Source organism: Pan paniscus, chromosome 17, assembly GCF_029289425.2.
Source record: "Pan paniscus chromosome 17, NHGRI_mPanPan1-v2.0_pri, whole genome shotgun sequence".
Lineage (NCBI taxonomy): Eukaryota > Metazoa > Chordata > Mammalia > Primates > Hominidae > Pan > Pan paniscus.
In genome coordinates, this window is record NC_073266.2 from 76,762,238 (window position 1) to 76,784,102 (window position 21,865).

Here is a 21,865-nt window from a genome sequence, read left to right on the forward strand (position 1 = left end):
CATAGTAGCTCATGCCTGTAACCCCAGCACTTTGCAGGGCCAAGGTGGGAGGATAGCTTGAGCCCAGGAGTTCAAGACCAGCCTGGGCAACATGGTGAAACCCCATTTCTACAAAAAATACAAAACCTAGCCAGCCATGGTGGCATGCACCTGTAGTGTCAGCTACTCAGAAGGCTGAGGTGGGAGAATCACTTGAGTCTGGGAAGTCAAGGCTGCAGTGAGCCATGATTGTACCACTGCACTCCAGTCTGGGCAACAGAGGGAGACCTTGTATCAAAACAAAAACAAACCCCAAAATCACAAAATACCCCTGAGCTCCATGGGATAAAATAATTTTACAAATGCACTCGGTGATGAACTATCCGTGGTCACTGAGCTAAAAGGTCACAGCATAAATCATGGAATATCAGGCACTAGGTTGGTTCTGGTAGAGTTTCTCAGCTATCCGTCAAACTCCATGGACTCTTTCTTCCACAGTGATGCAATCAGAGCCAGGCATAACTGATTATTAAGACTGTAACCCCCAATCTCTCTTGCAGTTAGCTATGACCATGTGGTTGACTTTTTACTAATGAAACACGAGCAGAAGAGATAAATGCTTCATTTTGGCTGGTGTATTAAGAGAGCGGGCGTGCCTCCTCCATCTTCCCCTTTTTGGCACCTGCAACCCAAGCTATGCAGACAGATAGGAAAGTGCTCATCACATGTGGTCCATAGACCAGCTGCTCATCCCAAACTGTTTGTTTCCCATCCACAATGAGATAAAGATCTTGTACTAGGACACAAATCAATAACATCTCTACACACATTGTTTAGTACAGCTGACTTTTTTTTTTTTCATAGCAAGATGCTCTCAATGAAGGAAGCCGTGCATTGACTTGCATTCTAATGCAAGCTCCTTCTCTCCCTGCAGGCCAGCCCTTTGAGTAGTGCTGCTGTAGGGAATGGTAGAGACCCCAGGTGGTGTGAACCCAGGTTTCTGATTATCAATGTGGAACAGAGCTGCCTGCCAACCTGGAACACCTGCCCTGGACAGAAAAGAGAAATAGACTTCTCTTTTGAATGGGTCATTGCATTGCAAGGTCTCTTTCTCATAGAGTTTAGCTTTCCCCTAACTATGTCAGTGGGGTTAATCATATTTACCCAGCTGTCTGTAGTGAGGATTTTAAGAGGTGTATGAGAGGACACCCAGCCAGGATCTACTGGGGCTTATTCATATCAACTGAATCAAACATGCAAAGGTTCCATTCTCTAACTGGAAACAGTCCACTGTCCTTTCTGGTTAGAAGTTTGGACTCAGCCTCCTTTTCCTGGAGGACAATGTATCGATTCAAATCTCTTGAGTCCCATCTTTGTGCCTAAGACTGGGCCAGGCACTGTGGAGGCAGTATCAAGCCAGATGACATGGGTGCTGTCCTTACAGGGTGCTACAGCAAGTCATGTGGCCCAGCCGTAGTCTGCAGGCAGGAAACCTGTAGGCTGGGGTGGCCTTGGAGCAAAAGCTAAGGTGAATGGAGGGGCCTAGGTATCTCCTGGCGTGTAATGGACACAAGAAACAGTGTTGCCTGAATTAGCAGAAGTGTTGTGCTTTCTAAACAATTATTTCTACACTTGAATGTCTTTACAGTGGCTTCCCCTTAGTTTCATGGGGATGGGAGGAGGTGGAGGATTTCATTTGAAAGATTCTAAAATAATCTTGGTTAAACTAAAGAGAAAGAGCATTTTTCTACAACTTAATTTGGAGAGATAAGGGTTTAATGCATCTCCAAAGATCCACGGTTGCAGAAGGCATTTCTTAGGTTTGTTGTTCATTTGCCAAATACTTATCAAGCACCACTATGATCCAGGTGCTCTGCAGACACACAGAGGAACAATACCAAGTCCCTGTGTTGAAGCAAGCTCACTGTGTGGGAGGCAGCAAGCCTAGGGATGATCAGTTGCCTGCCAGTGGAACACTTGCCTACTGACAGAGCCTGGGAACGGAATGCAGAGAGGCTGGGAACCCGGGAGGGATGGAGCCCAGGCCAGTCTGTGGACCTTTTTCTTTTGATTTTCACTTAGCTCACTCCCTGAGGATAGTATTATTGTATTTTGTTGGCTACCAAACTATTAATGATCTTAAAATTGACTTTTTTTCTCTTAGACCCAGACACATGCATGAAAATACTCTTCAGATCCAAGAGTACTCAGTCATGCAATGTGAGTGTGTAATCACTTAAGAATATATTGAACACCAAGCACAGTGGCTCACGCCTGTAATCCCAGCACTTTGGGAGGCCACGGCTCACTTGAGGTCAGAAGTTCAAGACCAGCCTGGCCAACATGGTGAAACCTCATCTCTACTAAAAATACAAAATTAGCCAGACGTGGTGGTGCATGCCTGTGATGTCAGCTACTCCACAGGCGGAGACAGGAGAATCACTTGAGCTGGGGAGGCAGAGGTTGCAGTGAGCCCAGATTACGCCATTGCACTCCAGTCTGGGTGACAGAGCAAGACTCTGTCTCAAAAAAAAAAAAAAAAGAAGAATGTATTGAATCAGCAGATACTGAGACACAAGTGTATGTTTTCAACTTTATCAATATCAATATATCAATATCAACACCATGTTGACATGGAACACTAAAGACCCAACAGGGAGGCAATTAACAAGCATTTGAGGAGGAATAGACCTCACCTATTCCAACCACACGGCCAACTCTGGCAGCCAAAACGTGGGCAACAGCATCCTACCAGCTTCTATTTATTGTTGCATTGCTATGGTGCTGATCCCCTTTGTATCCATGGTATTTAGAACCTCGGGGATTGGGCTGGTGACCATTCTTTAGATCTGAGAACAGAAGGAGCAGAGGAACGTTGAGCAACTCTAGAGGGGTGTGTATGTGGCAGTTTAGGGACAGTTTGAGCTTTCAGGTAGAGGCAGCCTAGGGAAACTGGCATAAAGCAGTTTCTTTCTCTATTCCATGGAAGTTGCATGCTTGTGAAAAGGGCCAGCTATCTTCTGTCTTGCCATACAAGTGGGCAGAGCTGCCTGGGAATACCAGGTGGGTTAAGGATACTGCCCTTAACCTTAAGGTGGAGGGCAGCAGAGGGGGAGAGAGAGACAGAGAGAGATTGGGGAGGAGGGGAGAGAGAGAGGGATGGGAAGGGGAGGAGAAGAGAGAAAGGGAGTGGAGGGGAGGGGAGGGGAGGGGAGAGGAGGGGAGAGGAGGGGAGAGGAGGGGAGGAGATCTGCAAGAAAGAGGCAAGGTCCAGAGAAAGAGAGAGAGATCTGCAAGGAGGCAAGGTTCCGAAATCTATGGGCTGGGACAGCAAAGATGTGGCCTACGAAGAGAAAGGTCTGGAGAATCAGAAGGCCTTCAAATGGTGGTTCCAAATCCCTCCAGCAAAGCCCATCCATCTTTAGAGCTCACCCGTCTCCAGCTACACCCCCCACCCCTCCCGGCCCAGATCAGGCAGCGGGGTCGCCCTCTCCAGGACTCTCAAGGCAGCTAAGGCTGGAGGCGCCGGCGAGCCTGGAGAGGGAGGAGTTCACTAAATTGTGTTGGATGGAAGGCGTCGAGGACCGGAGGAATTAATCCGATGTGGGGAAGGCGGACGGGGCTACGAGGAAAAAAGAGGGGGCAATGTACACTCAGCCTTTTCATCACTCGGCGGGGAGATGGATGGTTTTCCGGACCGGGCGTCCCAGCGCCCCGGTTAGCTATAGGGAGACGTCAGAGCGCTCTGGTCCGCGATAGAAGAGCCCCCCAGCCCCCCCGCCCGGGCTTCCATATAAAGTAGGGGCCCTAGTGGAGGCCGCAGCAGTAGCACCAGCGGCTGCGGCGGCGGAGCTCCTCCGAGGTCCGGGTCACCAGTCTCTGCTCTTCCCAGCCTCTCCGGCGCGCTCCAAGGGCTTCCCGTCGGGACCATGCGCGGCCGTGAGCTCCCGCTGGTCCTGCTGGCGCTGGTCCTCTGCCAGGCGCCCCGGGGGCGAGCGGTCCCGCTGCCTGCGGGCGGAGGGACCGTGCTGACCAAGATGTACCCGCGCGGCAACCACTGGGCGGTGGGTGAGTGTCCTGGCCGCGGGAGCCGCGCGCTTGTCCTCCTCTGGATCAGCCAGCCGGAGGGGACCTGTCTCCCCATTTCTTTGCGTTTCCCTGGCCCAGCTTTGGGAGCTGGGTTTGTTGTGACCTTTCTAGCGACAAAAACCTTCCCCGTTCTCCTAAAACTCCACCCCACCTTTCCCCATTCTAGGGAGCCCATGAGTCCCTCGTCAGCCGCAGGCTGGTCCGCTGATCCTTTCCCGCTCGCTTCCAGCCTGTCTCCCCGTCTTCCCCAGGGCACCCGAGCTCCCAACAGCCAACCCCGGTGCAGATCACCTTCCCTCTGCGCCCATCCTACATCTCCTTTTGTCCGCCTAGTCTCAACCTGTCTGGCACGGTACTCTCCTAGAATAATCTTGGGGAGCGTTGTCCCTTGAAAGCATCGCAGAACCCTGGTCCAGCTCGGTGGCCTCAACAGCGACTGGCATGGGCTGAAATCTAAGCTGCGCCTATGCGCCCCGCAAAGCCACAGGTGTGGGGACCTAGGGTGCAGCGCTCCCGCCCCGGGTTTCACATCTGTTCAGTGCGCAGTGCCCTGAATCCCGCCTGTCTGTGACTCTCTGGAGTTTCCTCAGTCCTTCTCTTCGCTTTGCAGCGATATTCTTTTCCCTGCCCTTTTGCCCTCCCTCTTTCCAGCCAGCAGGCTCTGAGCTTGGGGAATCTCGCCAGCTCTCCAAGCTCATCCCAATCTCTCTGCCCCTCTGAGCTCCGCTCTTTCTCCGCCCCTCTTGACCCACGACTTCGCCCTTTCCCCTCGCTCCTTTCCCATTCCCTCTGCAACAGGTCCTGCTCTCTAGGCACCGGCTTGGAGGCTCCCTCGCCACGGCGCCCAGAACCCGGGCGGAGAGGACGGCCGCGCTGCGGGTGGGGAGGGCGCCTGCGGGTGGGGTCAGGATTCCGCCCTGCGCGCACTCGCTGCTTTCGCTCAGCTGTGAGGCAGGAAGCGCCTGGCAGCCTCGGCTCACCCAGCATCACCCCAGGGCTCTCGGCGTCGCCAAGCATAGCTTCCAGCAAACGCAGAGCGTCCAACTTCCTCACTCCCCCACCTACCCGCCCCACAAAAGCCAACTACAACAACCCCAACCAGCTTCGTGGGAAGCTGGTTAATCCCTGAAGAGAGTTAAGAGTGTGTATGTGTGTGTGTCTGTGTGTGTGTGTGTGTATTTCCTTAGCCATCTACTTAGAAGGGGCGCTGGGGAACGGTGTGTTGAACAAGTACTTGCTAATTCATATATCGGCTGATTCACAAATCTTGATAGAAGATAAATAATTTGGGGAAAGGAGTGGGACTGGAACTGTTGCTTCCTCAGCTCGTCTGTGTCGTGTGTGCTTTTGTGAGGGAAGTCGAGATCTTTGGGTTACAATAGAGTGGTTTCCACTGTTGCTAAAATAATCATTTGCCAAGTCTTGACAGTTCCAGAGATGAGAGGATGTGTGATCGCTGAGGGACAGGAGGAACCCAGTAGTCTGGTGTGGAGAGGAGAGGTTGGAATGGGTGAAGCTGAAAAACCCTCCATTTCAAGAATGAAGGATGCTTAGCAGGTGTTGAAGAATCCAAACTTAGAATTGATGCTTCTTAAAGAGGGCTTCTGGGAGCTTAGATCAAGTGGCCATTATCTGGCCCAGCCACCAGCCAATGGGGCTGGAAAGATGGAATGAAAGTTCTGGATTCCCAATCTCTTTGTACTCATCTATATTATTGCACTAATAAAGCTTATTATTAGGTAACGCTTGCAGGCCCAAAGGAGGACAATAGAGTTAACTGGGGAGTGGCATCGTGTTATTTCTGGTGCAAGTCAAGCCAATCTTGATTTGCTGTAGTTCCGCAGAACATCTGTCTCCAGGTATTTAGGGTGTCTGCCGTTTAATTGCCCTTCATAGTGGTACTTGAGCATTCCTAACCCAAAAGAATACCAACCAGTGGTGACCCCAAATACCATTTTCATATTTATTCTCAAATGCACTTTTTTCTCTCCCTTTGATTACTGTGCAGAGTTGAGGAGGAGCAAGGGAAAGAGGGAGGTGAAGTAGAAACTCACATTTTAGCCTAAAATTACCTTGCGGTTGAGAAAACGTTTGCTTTGAGTAACATGCCCTCTGTTGGAATATGAGCATTGACAAGGATGAATGATGTTACACTTCAAATTTAGCTTTCAGTTATCTCAAGAAAATGCTTATCCTCTTCAATCACCAAAGACATGTAGTTTAGTTTTAATTATATAAAACCAAAGCTACATGCTGCTGTCCATGAGGATGCTGTCAGCACACATTTACAGGCTTGGTAAGTAAATTGCTTCTTCTAGCTGAGAGAAGCATGGTGCAGCAATGGAAAAAAGGTTAACAGCTTGAAAACTTAACAAATTTTTATCTGGCTTGATGTTTGTGGAAATGTTTTGTTTGTGTGATGAAAATATATGACAACACTTATACTGGCTACTATTCCCTGTGCACCCATGAAATGCTCCTAATTGTGGTTCTAACTTGGACGTGAGACATATCCCAGAAGGTTGAATTTGGAAATACCAGTATTCCACTGCAGAATGGCTTGTTATGGCCCCAGAAACTGTGGAATAGAATTTAAGTGTGGGTCCAAAAATACTACTTCTTAGTAGTACTCAACACTTTCATCTATGTCTTATTCATTTCTGTTTCAAACCTTCCCTTTAGTAGTATTTTTAAATGATTAATAAAAAGAACAAAAGCTCTTTTTTTCTCTGATCAAGGTTTTATTTTTTCAAGTGCCTGTCTTTTGTCTATGGTGAGATTTCCATTATTATGATATGGGCACTTGACAAATGATGTTGGGAGAAGAGGTGGAAGTGGGCGTATCATCCATGTTGCCATGGAGATGATGATTTGGTTGACAGTCACTAGCTCAAAAGCAAAATTGGACCCAGGGAATGTGTACTTCCCTGGGATGTTACAGATAGCGTGCTCTCCTTAGCAACCAGTCTATGGAACTAGAGATAAAGAACTGATCCCCACACATTCCCCATATATGCAAGTACTGAAAGTTAGTACAATCACAGAATGGAGAATAACTTTCTCCTCCCATTTTAGAAAAGTCCACAAAATTATTCAGGCATGACAAAAATGAGGTTCTTATGTGTGATATCTGCATCACTTCTCTGTTTTACTGGCAATAACTCTTTCTCATTTCCAGCATTCTAACTAGATGATAGTCAGTTAGAAGGGCAAGGTGATCTAGGTCATTACTGCGAGTATCAGGATTCTAATCCTGCCTTCCAACCATCATGATTTAATTTCCTCCATATAAATAAAGCCAAATGCATCACTACTTCCTGGGAAGTTGCACAACATAATCACCGTTATGGCTGAATGCAAAGTTATTGAGTGGCTATCTGAGCACCATGTGACCAAGCTGATACGTGAGGAGCCAATCATTCAGGATTCCAGGTCTTCACTTGGGACAGTATCCCCAGTTAGGATCCTGAAATTGTGTGAAGTCTCATGTCATAAGCAATTTGGCAAATGCTCACACTGCAATGCAGTAAACCTGATTTTAATGCTCCTTAATACTCATAGAATTAATTTTTCTCAATTACATAATGCATCATGATATATTGGCATATAATCCCTATTTTTATAACATTAGAAAGCCTTTTGTAGACCTTATCCTTATTTCCAGATCCCAGAATGATTTTAGCTACCTTATATTCTTAGCAAGTTAGAAGACATTGCCAAGCAGTGTAATAATGTAGTCTAGATTGTGAACTGATTTTAATCCTAAAATAGTTGCTTACATCTGTGTGACCTCTGGCAAGTCTCATTTTCACCAAACCAATTAGCATATGGATCAAATGAAATCCAGCACATTTAAACATCCCATAAACTGCAAATCGCAATACACATAAAAGCAATAAAGTTAAAGTGAGGGCTTCTCTGTTGGTGGATAGAACTTCTGGGAAGGGGCCTCTTTCCATTTTAAGACTGAAGATCTTTCAAATTTTATGTTTGCCTTAAATACTTCTAATGCCAGTCAGTGTTGGAACCACAAAGACCTTTTTCCTTGCACACTTTAGATCAAAAGCACCATAGTTTTGTTGACGTTAGAAATTTCAAAGTGCTACAAAGTCCAACTACAGAGAGAGGAAAAATCAACTGTAAGAAATAGAGAACATGAGAATATTCAAGCAAGGGTCTAAAGTATTAAGAATGTAGACCTTGAATTCTGTACCCACTTCTGACTCCAAGTTATCCTCTCTTGCATACATAAATTTTCATGTTTTTGATGGTTTGGCCTCCTTAACAGCAGTTTTTTAAAAAAATTATTTACAAGGCTAGTACACATTCCTGGAGCCACTGATAGACTTTCAGACACCCAAGAGAAAATTCTGCATTTATGCGGCTGTAAAGTGTTACTCAGGGCTTGTTTTCAACTTGTTTTTCACTACACTCTTAACAAACAGTAAATCTGGGTAGTTTTCTAAGTTCAGTCTCAACTAAAACTCTGAGAAAGTTTAAATGAAAAATTCCTTTGGTATTTTTTTTTACTACGATAAAAGGAAAGCAATATTTTTAAAAAACCACACAAAGAAAAGCATGGAGACTTTTATTTTCAGCAGCAATTCAAAATTGGCTGGGGAAGATGTTTAAACTCCATCTTTCAGTTGGAAATAGAATTTGGTGCACACAGAATTGATGATAGAATTTTAGATATGGAAGCCTCCTTAGATTTAATCTAGTCTACCCTGTTCATTTTATAGTTGAGAAAATTGAAGACTAGGGGTGCTAAACGACTTGGCAGTGGTCACCTAACTAGTTAGGAGAGGTGCTGGAACCAAACCCAGGGTTCCTGGGTTGCAGTTCTGAATGCTGTCTAGCTCATTGCACATTTTGAACAGAGAGCAAAATCTATCTGTCGTTTATGAACTAACTCTTAATAAAACATGATTTATTCTGCATTTAGGAGGAAGCAGCACAAACACAATTGGCTTTAAATTTCTTTTAAATTTCTCATTCATTCCCTTTGGTTAAATTTGTGGCATTCTGAGTGTTTTTGTTTTTGTTTTTACAGGGCACTTAATGGGGAAAAAGAGCACAGGGGAGTCTTCTTCTGTTTCTGAGAGAGGGAGCCTGAAGCAGCAGCTGAGAGAGTACATCAGGTGGGAAGAAGCTGCAAGGAATTTGCTGGGTCTCATAGAAGCAAAGGAGAACAGAAACCACCAGCCACCTCAACCCAAGGCCCTGGGCAATCAGCAGCCTTCGTGGGATTCAGAGGATAGCAGCAACTTCAAAGATGTAGGTTCAAAAGGCAAAGGTAAAAGAAACATACATGCAAGATGGGGTGGGAGGTATCTGGGGAGAGGTGGAAAGAGGGCAAGTTCAAAGGAGGAAGAACAGAATTGCTTATGATATAAACCTTCACAGTCGCTACATTAGGCTAACACCAATACATGCTAAGCACATTGACAGACAATTTCTACATTCTCTTCTTTTTGACATATAGTCAAAAGGATATTGATTCCAAACTCCAATTTAGTTTTTTTCAGCAATTTTGTCTATTTGCCATTACGCATTGATGGGATTTTTTTTTTTTTTTAACACACAGGCCCTACCAGAATGTTTTGATAGTGAGTCTGCAAACTATTTGAGTAAATCCTTGTGGATCTACAGATTTTATTTTATTTCTGGTGAACACTAGTGGAAGTTCCTGTTTTTAGAAGACAGCATTCTTGTTTGCTACCTTTGACACAAAGTAGCACTTCTTCATATTTGTTCCAGGAGTACCTAGTTCAGGTTTCATCCTAATATTTTAAAACTCAGTGAACATGTCTGAGATCAACAAATCCATCCTGTATATGATTTTATAGAGGATAGGGGAAAATAATTATACTAAACTGGCAATGCTTAAAGACAGTGAGCAAGATAAGAGAGAATAAAATTTACAGGAAGAAAGCAAGGCAACTGAAAATGAGGTGATTATCACTAACTTTTAAGTTTCCATGAAATGTATAATAAAATACAAAATAATAATTACAATAACAACGGTGGCTAGTTTTACTGAATATTTACGATAATCCAAGTATTGGGCTAAGCAGTTTACCTCCATTTTCTCGGCTTATGCTCACAGCAGTCTTAGACGGAAGATTCTATTATTCTCTCCATTTTAGAGGTAAGGAAACTAGTCCCATAGCTTTTCACTGATAAAATCAGGGTAAGGGCCTGTGCTCAGTCTGCCTCAGACAGTCTGTACCATGCCAGACATCTTCCAGAAATGGTCCTCATTGATCTTAATATAAAGGATCCAGGCTGAAGGCCTTGCTACTTGCTGCTTCTGACAATAAATAATATTGCTTTCCACTCACAGTACTGGAGAGCTTCCTTCTTCACTCTTTCATGGTGAAGACTGATGGCCCCTTTAGGGGCTCAGAGCTGCCTTTGCCAAGCCTCGGCTGGCTTTCTGGAGGGAAGCTTTCTATTTCACTGCCCTTTGGGTCTATTCTGGTCTTTCTCTTTCCTTTTTTTTCTTTTTTCTTTCTTCCTTCCTTTCTTACAAGTTCTGGCTATGTGGTTTCTTTTCTTTCTTTCTTTCTTTCTTTGTTTTTTGTTTTTGTTTTTTTGGTTTTTTTTTTTTTTTTGAGACGGAGTCTCGCTCTGTCGCCCAGGCTGGAGTGCAGTGGCGCGATCTCGGCTCACTGCAAGCTCCGCCTCCCGGGTTCACGCCATTCTCCTGCCTCAGCCTCCCGAGTAGCTGGGACTACAGGCGCCCGCCACCACACCCGGCTAATTTTTTGTATTTTTAGTAGAGACGGGGTTTCACAGTGTTAGCCAGGATGGTCTCGATCTCCTGACCTCGTGATCCGCCCGCCTCGGCCTCCCAAAGTGCTGGGATTACAGGCGTGAGCCACCGCGCCCGGCCTCTTTCTTTCTTTCTTTCTTTTCTTTTCTTTCCTTTCTCTCTTGCTCTCTCTCTCTTTTTTTTTTTTGACAAGGACTGGCTATGTTGCCCATGCTTGTCTCAAACTCCTGGGCTCAAGTGATTTCCCTCAGCCTTGGCCTCCCAAATGTGGGTTTCTATGCTAAATGGAAACTGAAGTTCACTTGTTGCACTAAGCACCTAGAGGGAAAGTCTTTGTAGCTTTTATTCAGAAAAAAAAACAAAAACAAAAAACAATCCCAGATTAAATAAACCAATACAGAAATAAATACCAACTTTGTACAAAACCCCAAGCGATTGTCTGGTCCATACCTGTGTCATAGGTGTTATGTCATCAGCCCCTTTCTTTACTGATTGATCCCATACTCTGAGGGTTCTGTGAACTTGCAGGTGGCTTCTCAGATTCTAGCTGCCATGCCTTTTTCATGGTCAGGTGCTTTGCCAGAGTTCCTGTAGGTGGATATCCAACAGCAGTACCCTTCTCATTTGTCTGAACAGTAACAAAAATTGCCACCACAAAACCCTTGAAAATAATTCTTGCAAACATTGAACTGGACTTGCCCTCATAGCTCGTTCATGAAATACTTCCCTCTACTAACACACAATCATGTTACTATAGTGCCTCATTTTTGAAACAAACAGCAGTGTCCAGTTTGTTATTTTATTTCCTCAACCTGGCTCTGCATATCTTTGGAATCTTTTGGCAAATTCAACTCCTTCCTTAAGGATCAAAAATTTTCCACCACATTCAGAAGAATATTCTGTAAGCTTCAAAGGCAACAGCAAAAAGAATAGCTCCACAAAGGTGTCTGAGTAGCAGTATAATAGGATGGGTTGAGTGGGCAGCTGCGGAGAGTGACTGCTTAAAGGGGGCAGTCCTTATCCCAAGTGAACTGAAAAAGGTCATCAAAAAGATTATTAAAAAAATCAGGCTTTGCTTTTCTATTATTTTTATGCATTGTTTTTCTTTTTACAGGTTTAGAAAGCCCATCTCATTTAATTCCACCTCCAGTTGAATAATTAGTTATCGCACACATTGGTACTATTCTTTTGGCTATATTTCCTAGTAACACAAAAACAAGTTCCACAGTTCGTGTTTGCAGAGACCAAAATATTTTATTGCTTCTCTTGCACTGGAAATTCCACCTCAATGAAAGTATGCTGTTATGAAAATTGAAAACACCTTACAATGATCTTATTCAAAAAGAAGGGGTGCCAAGAGAATAGTTCTATTAGAAACCCATATATCTCCCATATCTTAGAGTTATGGGAGTATTAGAGAGAAACTTAATAACTTAGATAAGCATTGCCAGAATTAGCAGCAGGAGTTTTCAGAGGCTGAAGGACTGTTCTTAAAATTAAAAACTATCTACATATGCTCTCCTCTCTCATTTTAGTAATAAAACATCAAGTACTGTTGCCAACTCTCTTGGAGCTGTGGTTAGAAACTCCAAGCATTTCCTATGTTTTGATGACAAAGATATTTACTTAATTCATAAAGGATGTGTGTAATGTGCACTGGAACTAGATTGCTCGACCATGGAAACAGCTCCAGAACTTTCAGAGCAATTATGCCCAGCAATGTTCAAGGTTAACCTTAATCCTTTTAACTGTGCCCTTCTCACAAATCTTTTAATTCTATTCTGCAATTAATGGAACTTTTCCCCCATGGTTTCTGCAACATGAAACTCTGTTCTGTTTCTGCAACATGAAACTCATCCCCATGGATGAAGCTCCAGGGCCTCATCCATGATCCTGGATGTGGTTGTTCATTGTCCTGGGTTTCAATGGAGGTTTTAGTTGGCCTTTGGTCTACCTTTATAATTTGGACTTAGTCCCTTATTCTTTGCAGCTTAGGTCTCTCCTTTTATTTAGTGGACATGAAGAGGGCAAGGAAGTGAGCTACAAAGGCTGTTATGGAAAGAAAGTAAATGTGTTCGTTCTTCACTTTGAAGGGACTGCTCTCACTGTCTCATCAAATCAGTACAGAGAATAGGAAGGTCTTTTTTCTGAATATTTGAAATGCTCCAAAGGAAGTGCCAAATATAGAAAAAGCAACATACAATCAAGAATCACTCATAACCTTCTGATTACCCTGGCACTTTCTATGAAGGAGTAGAGTAAAGTTGGCCCCCACCTGGAATATAGCTCCTCCCTACCCCCAACAATGGACTCTGCCCATTGCCTCCCAGTTCCTTGATCTTCCTAGGTTCCACAACTCTCCTTTTCCTTTTAGTTTTATTCCCTCCAGCCAAACCTCTCTTATTCAATATTTTGAGCCAATGGGGGAGTTATGTAGATTTTTTTCCCTACACATTAGCTGGCCCCTTTTATGACCAATGACTCATAAGGCAAGATGTGTGGTGGCATCTTCGGACAGGCGGCAGGCTTTAATAGGGCAGCCTGGGTTGGTGGAGGCAAGCAAAGCTAATTGGCATGCGTGGGAATCAAACCCCAGGCCCTGGGCTCATTAGCCCATGGTCAAAACAACTGAGCCAGAGGAGGTAATAATTTGCCCAAGAATATCAGTAGTTCCTTTATTAGAAGCAAATGGCTGATATGGAAGTTGGGGAATCTGAATTGCCAGAGAATCTTGGGAAGAGTAATAAGCTCTTAGTCTCAACAAAAAGTGTTTTTTCATCTCAGCGCGTAAAGGGTGCTATATGGGAACAAAGAAGTATTTTAAAATTATAACTACTCATTCTTTCTTTAGTCTTAGTTAATTTGAGCAGAAGCCACAACAAGCAAACCACAATAAATTTAGAATTGGCAGAAATCCAAATTAACTCCTCTTCCCAAGTTTCCACACTACTACCATTTACAGTTGTAGGTTTGTAATGTATAATTATGTAATGCAGAAACTAGCTTTGACTTGTATAACGACGCACTGTCAAAGTAAGCAAAGTAAGAATTCAAATTCCACATTCCCAGAATTTAACACTCAGCTGCTCCTCTAGTAATAAGTTCCTGGGGATAATACATTAACCAACATTGGTTAAAACATACCTGAGTAATCATATCAGGGTGCATGTTAAGCTGATAAAACAATAAGATCCCAAAATGCAGTAGCTCAAAAAAAAAGTAGAAGTTAATTTATCTCCTGGGGGACAGCTCTGGTTCTCAAATTTTACAGGCTCAGAATCACCTGCAGGGCTTGTGAAAGTACAGATTGCTGCGCTCCGCCCCCGGAGTTTCTGATTTAGTAGGTGTTAGGTTGAACCAAGAATTTGCCTTTCTAACAAGCTCCCAAGTGATGCTGATGACTTGTGGGAATGGATTTACTTCTAGGATTAGACTTCAGCTCACTCTGTTTGCTGAACTCTTTCTAATATTTCTTAAGTTGGTAGACTCTCTGCTCCAGGTTCTCAACGTGAAGGAAGGAACCCCCAGCTGAACCAGCAATGATAATGATGGCCTCTCTCAAAAGAGAAAAACAAAACCCCTAAGAGACTGCGTTCTGCAAGCATCAGTTCTACGGATCATCAACAAGATTTCCTTGTGCAAAATATTTGACTATTCTGTATCTTTCATCCTTGACTAAATTCGTGATTTTCAAGCAGCATCTTCTGGTTTAAACTTGTTTGCTGTGAACAATTGTCGAAAAGAGTCTTCCAATTAATGCTTTTTTATATCTAGGCTACCTGTTGGTTAGATTCAAGGCCCCGAGCTGTTACCATTCACAATAAAAGCTTAAACACATTGTCCAAAGGGCAGGCTGTTCTCTTATTTCAATCCCAAATGAGAGGATAGTGTGGCAGAGATGAACAAACAGCTTGAGGACGTACTCGTGTGCTCACTGATCAAGTCAGGCTGAAGCTCTCCCCTCTGAATCCTTGTAGTGACTTAGAGCCTTTCCAGAGGCTCCCTCACTTTCTCATTCCCATCAGGTGAGCCAGGTTGAAGATGGAGGCTAGCCCTATTCATCACTTAAGAATTCCCTAATCTTCAGCCCCTACCATGACCAGGTATTTTGCTGATATTACTGAGGGACGCCTCCTAATAGTCCTTTAAGCTGAGAATTATCATTTCCATTTAACAGATGAGGAAACAGAGGATTAAAGAGATCAAGTGCCTTGCCCAAGTCACATAGTAAATGGAACTGGGATCTAGACATCCACAGTTACCAGATTTCCTGCATTACTCATTTTAAATGTCCCTTTCAGTATATTTATGCCTAGCAAGTAGCACTGTTTTTTCAAAATTTCATCGCCAGTCTGGGAGGAGTCGTCCCCAGTGCCAGATTTAGTTAGTTCCACAGCTAAAGAATAAGATGAATTCAGTTCCTTCCATTTTCAGAGAATGTGGCCTGGCAGTTCGTTAACACTCACTAGTTCTATTTTTTTTTTAACCGATTCCTTTTTTATCATGACATTTGCACATTAACAGATTTTGAAGCTTCTTGCCATATGTTTAGAATTTCTTCATTTAGGAAAATCACATTAGCAACCTTAAAGAGATTTGCCTTGCTCTTGTTTTGATTACCTAGAACCACATAAGAGATGATGAGTTCTTCCTAATTTCTTTTAAAACCATGTTGATTCACAACATATACACAGCTAGACCTGGGGAAATGTGTGAACTGTGTTTTCAGTGTTACCACGTTCCTCTACAGGGCCCCTGTTCTCTATCATGAGACCATCTTCAGCCTCTTTCCCAAGGATTTGATCCTGAGTTATGTCAACTAAAGCCCCCATGCTGCTGATGATGAAGGTGTAAGCCCTCTCAAGGATTTGCCTTCCAATAGGACACTCATAGAGAGAAAAAAAAAAAAAACACCAAAAAAACCCCCCAAAAAAACAAAACCCCAAAAACAAACAAAAAAAACAAAAAACAAACAAACAAAAAACACCTTCCAGACCCAGGGGAAGCTTTCTCTAATGGTGGGATTTCAGGCAAAGAGAAAAGGTTTCCTGGACATAGGCCAGTGCTCCTAGAATAACCCCATCCAGACTATCACTTGTTTGGCTGTTTCACAAGAGTAAACCTACGTGATCCCATGTTTTGGCAGCCATCACTTTTTTCCATGAGTTCTGATCGCGATGTAAGAACAGCTCTCTCAAATCTCCTCTCCCTTGCAGTGCTCCTCTGTGCCAAACCCGGTCAAGGTTAGAATCTTTTTGAGAGGTATACTCTTCCCTGCAAAATTAAAAAAGAAATTATTTGCAAGGGGAGTTATATCACACCACACATGTGTGTGCCTATTGGGTCAGGTAATTTTTAGCTAAAGATAATAGCATCCACCTTGGGTAGTTTAAGTAGAAAAGGAGAAAATCGATGGGTAGATATTAGTCAGGGAAGACCAGAGAACCGGGCTCAAGCCTAAACTTGCAGGCTCAATGCCCAAAGCCATGTCTCTAATTGTATTGATGAGGTGGCTACCCCTAGAAGCATGCAGCAGAACTGCCTGAGTCTGCGCTCTCTTCCTCTGCCTCTGCTACCACCTGTGCCTGCAGTAGGATTTCCCCCGCCCCGCCCTCCCCAGAGACTCCCAAATCAGTCTTGAATAAGTGTCTGATTGGTGGAACCTACATTATATTCCTGTACCTAGCTGCAAGGGCTGCTGGGAAATGGAGTTTTTAGGATTCTACTTTGGGCTCTTGGGACTAAAATAATGGGACCCTGTCAAAATGGAGACAGGGTGTTCAGAGATGTGGTTGACTACAAACAATATATGCCCCTTCCCTTTTTCCCCAAAAAGAATTTTCCCTTTGATTCCTGCCCATTCCTACTCTAAAGAACAGTTAGTCCCTAGCCTGGGACTCAGGGAAAGCAGGAGCCTGGTGGCTGTTCTGCACAGCACACAGTCCAGGTGTGTCCATAGTACAGCAAGATGAAAAGATTGCTTCTAAGAGCAGATACCTTAGAAATCCTGGCAGCAAAGCAGAATAATCAGAAGGAACAATCCAAAAGGGAAGAAAGCAGTAATGGCCTTTGAATTAATCCTTTGAAAAGCAGTCTTTTTTTTTATTTTTTAATTTTTATTTTTTAGTGCCACAGGTTGGATTGCTCTGGGCGATTTGGCAGTTTTTGCATGTGATTAGAGGTTCAGTAACACACCAAGCAGGCATTTCCGGCAGAGCAGTACAATTTCTAGCCTCAAAATGCTCGCCTTTTACTCCCTACTTGGGGAATATTTTATCATTACCGAGCATCTTAACCCAGCTTGGTTGTGTGGGGAGTAATCTAAGTAGAATGTAGAGATTGCATTATTCACTTCCTTAGCCACTGGCTGTTTTATTCAGACAACATGAAATAACTCTTCAAGGGAGACCTGTAATTATGAACCATTGTCATCCTCACAGCAAAGAAACGATGTTCACCATGTGCATGGAAAAGGCTCCTAGCTCCACCTCCAAGGGCTTCGTTTCTTTTAATTAATCACCTTAAATCAGACCCAGATGTGATACAGAATCCTCTCCCTACCTTTCTTTCCACTCTACTTAGTTCACAAATGTTATATAACATATATAACATATAACATGTATAACATGTTATATATAACATATATAACATGTTATATAACATATATAATATATACAACATATATAATATATTATATATCATATTATATATAATATATTATATATCATATTATATCTAATATATTATATATCATATGATATATAATATATTATATAACATTATATATAATATATTATATAACATATGATATATAATATATTATATATCGTATGTTATATTATATATTATATAACATATGATATATAATATATATTATATAACATACGATATATAATATATATTATATAACATACGATATATAATATATATTATATAACATATGATATATAATATTATATATTATATAACATATGATATATAATATAATATATTATATAACATATGATATATAATATATAATATAACATACGATATATAATATTATATATTATATAACATATGATATATAATATATAATATAACATACGATATATAATATATATTATATAACATACGATATATAATATTATATATTATATAACATACGATATATAATATTATATATTATATAACATATGATATATTATATATTATATAACATTATATATAATATATTACATATTATATAACCTATTATATATAATATATTATATATTATATTATATATAATATGTTATATATAATATAATATATTATATATTATGTTACATATTATATATAATAGATTATATAACATATTATATATAATAGATTATATTATATAACATATTATATATCATAGATTATATATATTATATAACATATTATATATCATAGATTATATATATTATATAACATATTATATATCATAGATTATATATATTATATAACATATTATATATCATAGATTATATATATTATATAACATATTATATATCATAGATTATATATATTATATAACATATAATATGTTATATAACATATTATATGTTATATTATATATAACATATCATATATAATATATTATGTATTATATAACATATTATATATATTATACAACATATTACATATAATATGTTATATATTATATAACATATTATATATAATATATTATATATTATATAACTTATATATATTATATAACATATATATGTTGTATTGTATAACATATATATGATGGACAGACAAGGTAGATCATGATATGGGTGGATTGAGAGGAGCACCTGATTAATGCCAAGGATATATTATACTCCAAAGGAAACTCCAATAGCCTCAAGGAAGAAAATGTATTTTTCATCCTTCCACTCTCTGACACTAATTATATACTACTCTTTCCAAGAGTGTTGCTCAGATTCTTTACCCCTTGTTTAAATAAATATTTAAACATTAAAAATATACTTTGGTGGCCGAGCACAGTAGCTCACAACTGTAATCCCAACACTTTGGGAGGCCGAGGTGTGCAGATCACTTGAGTCCAGGAGTTTGAGACCAGCCTGGCCAACATGGCAAAATCCTGTCTCTACTAAAAATACAAAAATTAGCCAGGCATGGTGGTGCATGCCTGTAATCCCAGCTACTCGGGAGGCTGAGGCATGAGAATCACTTGAACCTGGGAGGCAGAGGTTGCAGTGAGCCAAGATCACACCACTCCACTCCAGCCTGGGCAACAGAGTGAGACTGTGTCAAAAAAAAAAAAAAATATACACACACACACACACACACACACACACACACTTTGGGCATGAAGAAAACATGATAATCATATTTTTTAAAATCCTCTTTTGCCTCCTAATTTAACTCTAAGAGTTTTTAATGTATATTTTTAAATGTAAAAATCCAATCTGTTAATTATTTTTGTTTAATATTCCAAATAAGAGATTTCTCCTATTGATTTATACTGATAATTGACAATCCAGCACCCTCTCCTTTAGAAACATGTGGTACTTTGGCTGTCAGTTGTATCTGTATTAATTAGAAGTAGTTTTTGGATACATGTGACAAAACCAAATCAAACCACATATCCATGGCTTAAAGAAGACAGAAGTTTAATTTTCTCTCACATCACAAGAAGTCTAGAGGCTAGAGGTGCAGGCCAGTGCAGTAATCCGAGGATTCAGAGCCAAGATCTTTGTGGTTCTCTTTAATTTCCCTTCATGATTAGCTATAAAATGGTGGCTGCAGCTCCAGCCAACGCACTCCAGTTTCATCTAGAAAAGAGAGAGGGAAACAGAAAAGGGTAGGATCTGCATATCATGAAAACAAAACTTTCTGAGAAATCTTCAGCCTTGGTGTTTTGGTCAGAACTGTGACACATGACTATCTCTAGCAGCAAAGGAAGCTGGAAAATATGATTTTTCAGTGAGGACCTTGCTACCACATCACCTCCCTGCTCCCCTGAAAACAAAACAAAACAAAACAAAAACAAAATTTCTCTTAATAAGGAAAAGAAAATGGATGTTTGATAGGCAACCAGAGGTGTTTGCCATGTCAGCTATGACAAGATCGAATCCGAGAAAGAACCAAGTTGGAGCCAGGAGGTCTTAAGCCTGACATGACTAGAAGTTGCTTAGACAATAGGCCCCCATGTTTAGTATGAAATTGCCCTGCCCTGTGTCTCGTTCTCAAGACTGAGTGCCAGGAAACCAGGTTTACAAACATGTGGTCTTCATGACTTCACCTACCCTCCATCTCTGAAAACAAAAGGCTGCAATGAAGATCGTGTTTTATAGATTGGGCGTCACTTTTAATCTCTACATGTATTATTAGTCAGTTTTCATCCTGCTGATGAAGACATACCCAAGACTGGGTAATTTATAAAGGAAAAGAGGTTTAATGGGCTCACAGTTCCATGTGGCTGGGGAGGCCTCACAATCATGGCAGAAGGTGAAAGCCACATCTTACATGGTGGCAGACAAGAGAGAAATGAGAGCCAAGTGAAAAGGGAAACCTCTTATAAAACCATGAGATCTCATGAAACTTATTCACTATCATGAGAACAGCATGGAGGAAACTGCCCCCATAATTCAATTGTCTCCCACTGGCTCCCTCCCACGACACGTGGGGATTATGGGAGCTGCAATTCAAGATGAGATTTGGGTGGGACACAGACAAACCGTATTACTAAACTTAAACCCAAGATATGACAATTTCCAAGTATCTATTTACATGGAAAAAAACCCACTTTGTGCTGTATCACTCCTATCTTTATGCATGCATTTCTGTACAAACACATGAGGGAGGTATATTTGCACTCTTCCATCTACATCATCTCAGAAACAAGGGGTCTTGGTAAATAAACTGGACTAAGGTAAGCAATCTGGACTCTGGCAGAAGGGAACACATGGCACTGTTTTTGTTTTCCCTGTGATTGGATTCACGAAACTAATTAAAAGATGGTGATGACTGAATGATTCCACAGGACTCTAGATAGAAAGACCATTTGTGCAGACCTTCAGGAATAAACATTGTAACAATGAGCATACCTGTGGCTGTTAGAAACCCCTCAGCTCAGGCCGGGCGTGGTGGCTCACGCCTGCAATCCCAGCACTTTGGGAGGCCGAGGCAGGCAGATCACGAGGTCAGGAGATCGAGACCATCCTGGCTAACACGGTGAAACCCCATCTCTACTAAAAAAAAATAACAAAAAATAGCCAGGCGCGGTGGCAGGTGCCTGTAGTCCCAGCTACTCAGGAGGCTGAGGCAGGAGAATGGCGTGAACCCGGGAGGCGGAGCTTGCAGTGAGCCAAGATCGCGCCACTGCACTCCAGCCTGGGCAACAGAGCAAGACTCCTTCCCCACCCCCCCCCCAAAAAAAAAAAAAAAAAAAGAAACCCCTCAGCTCAAATTGGCATGAAAGATAAAAGGATTTATTATTGATATACAAGAATTCCAGGCTGGGTGCAGTGGCTCACTCCTATAATCCTAGGAATTTGGGAGGTCGAGGTGGGTAGATCACTTGAGGTCAGGAGTTTGGGACCAGCTTGGCCAATATGGTGAAACCTTGTCTCTACAAAAAATATAAAAATTAGCTGGGCGTGTTGGTGGGGTGCCTGTAGTCCCAGCTACTCCGGAGGCTGAGGCAGGAGAATCGTTTGAAACCGGGAGGCAGAGGTTGCAGTGAGCCGAGATTGCACCACTACACTCCAGCTGGGGTGACAGAGCAAGACTCTGTCTCAAAAGAAGAAGAAGAAGAGGAAGAAGAAGGAGGAGGAGGAGGAGAAAGAGAAGGAGAAGGAAGATTATTCTGGAGGGAAGGAGGAACTCAGGCTTGTTTAGTTCAAGGTAATTCAGTGACTCAAATATATCTTCAGAGGTGGGGTCTTTCCGTCTTCCCACTCTGCCAGCAGTGTTTCCAATTTGTCCTTAAGCTGACTTCTCTCACAGTCACAAGATGGCTGCTGGAGCTCCGGGTGTCACATCCAGACCTGACAAAATTCAGAG

At 41.9% G+C, this 21,865-nt stretch overlaps 1 protein-coding gene across 7 annotated transcripts; it reads left to right on the top strand.

The window, feature by feature from the left end:
- The first annotated feature begins 843 nt into the window (after positions 1 to 843).
- Positions 844 to 14,686, top strand: GRP (gastrin releasing peptide). Of its 7 annotated transcripts, none has more exons than XM_008952634.4 (3): positions 844 to 3,042; positions 9,122 to 9,364; positions 14,325 to 14,686. In XM_008952634.4, exons 1-3 carry the CDS (start codon positions 2,973 to 2,975, stop codon positions 14,387 to 14,389), a joined length of 378 nt encoding a protein of 125 aa, XP_008950882.1. In that variant the 5' UTR covers positions 844 to 2,972; the 3' UTR covers positions 14,390 to 14,686. The 7 variants fall into 7 exon arrangements, with proteins under 7 accessions (XP_008950882.1, XP_008950881.1, XP_034799770.1 ...); XM_008952633.4 differs by lacking the exon at positions 844 to 3,042 and adding an exon at positions 3,248 to 4,047 and having other exon boundaries at positions 14,332 to 14,686; XM_034943879.3 differs by lacking the exon at positions 844 to 3,042 and adding an exon at positions 3,248 to 4,047 and having other exon boundaries at positions 9,122 to 9,345; positions 14,332 to 14,686.
- The last annotated feature ends 7,179 nt before the right edge of the window (positions 14,687 to 21,865 follow it).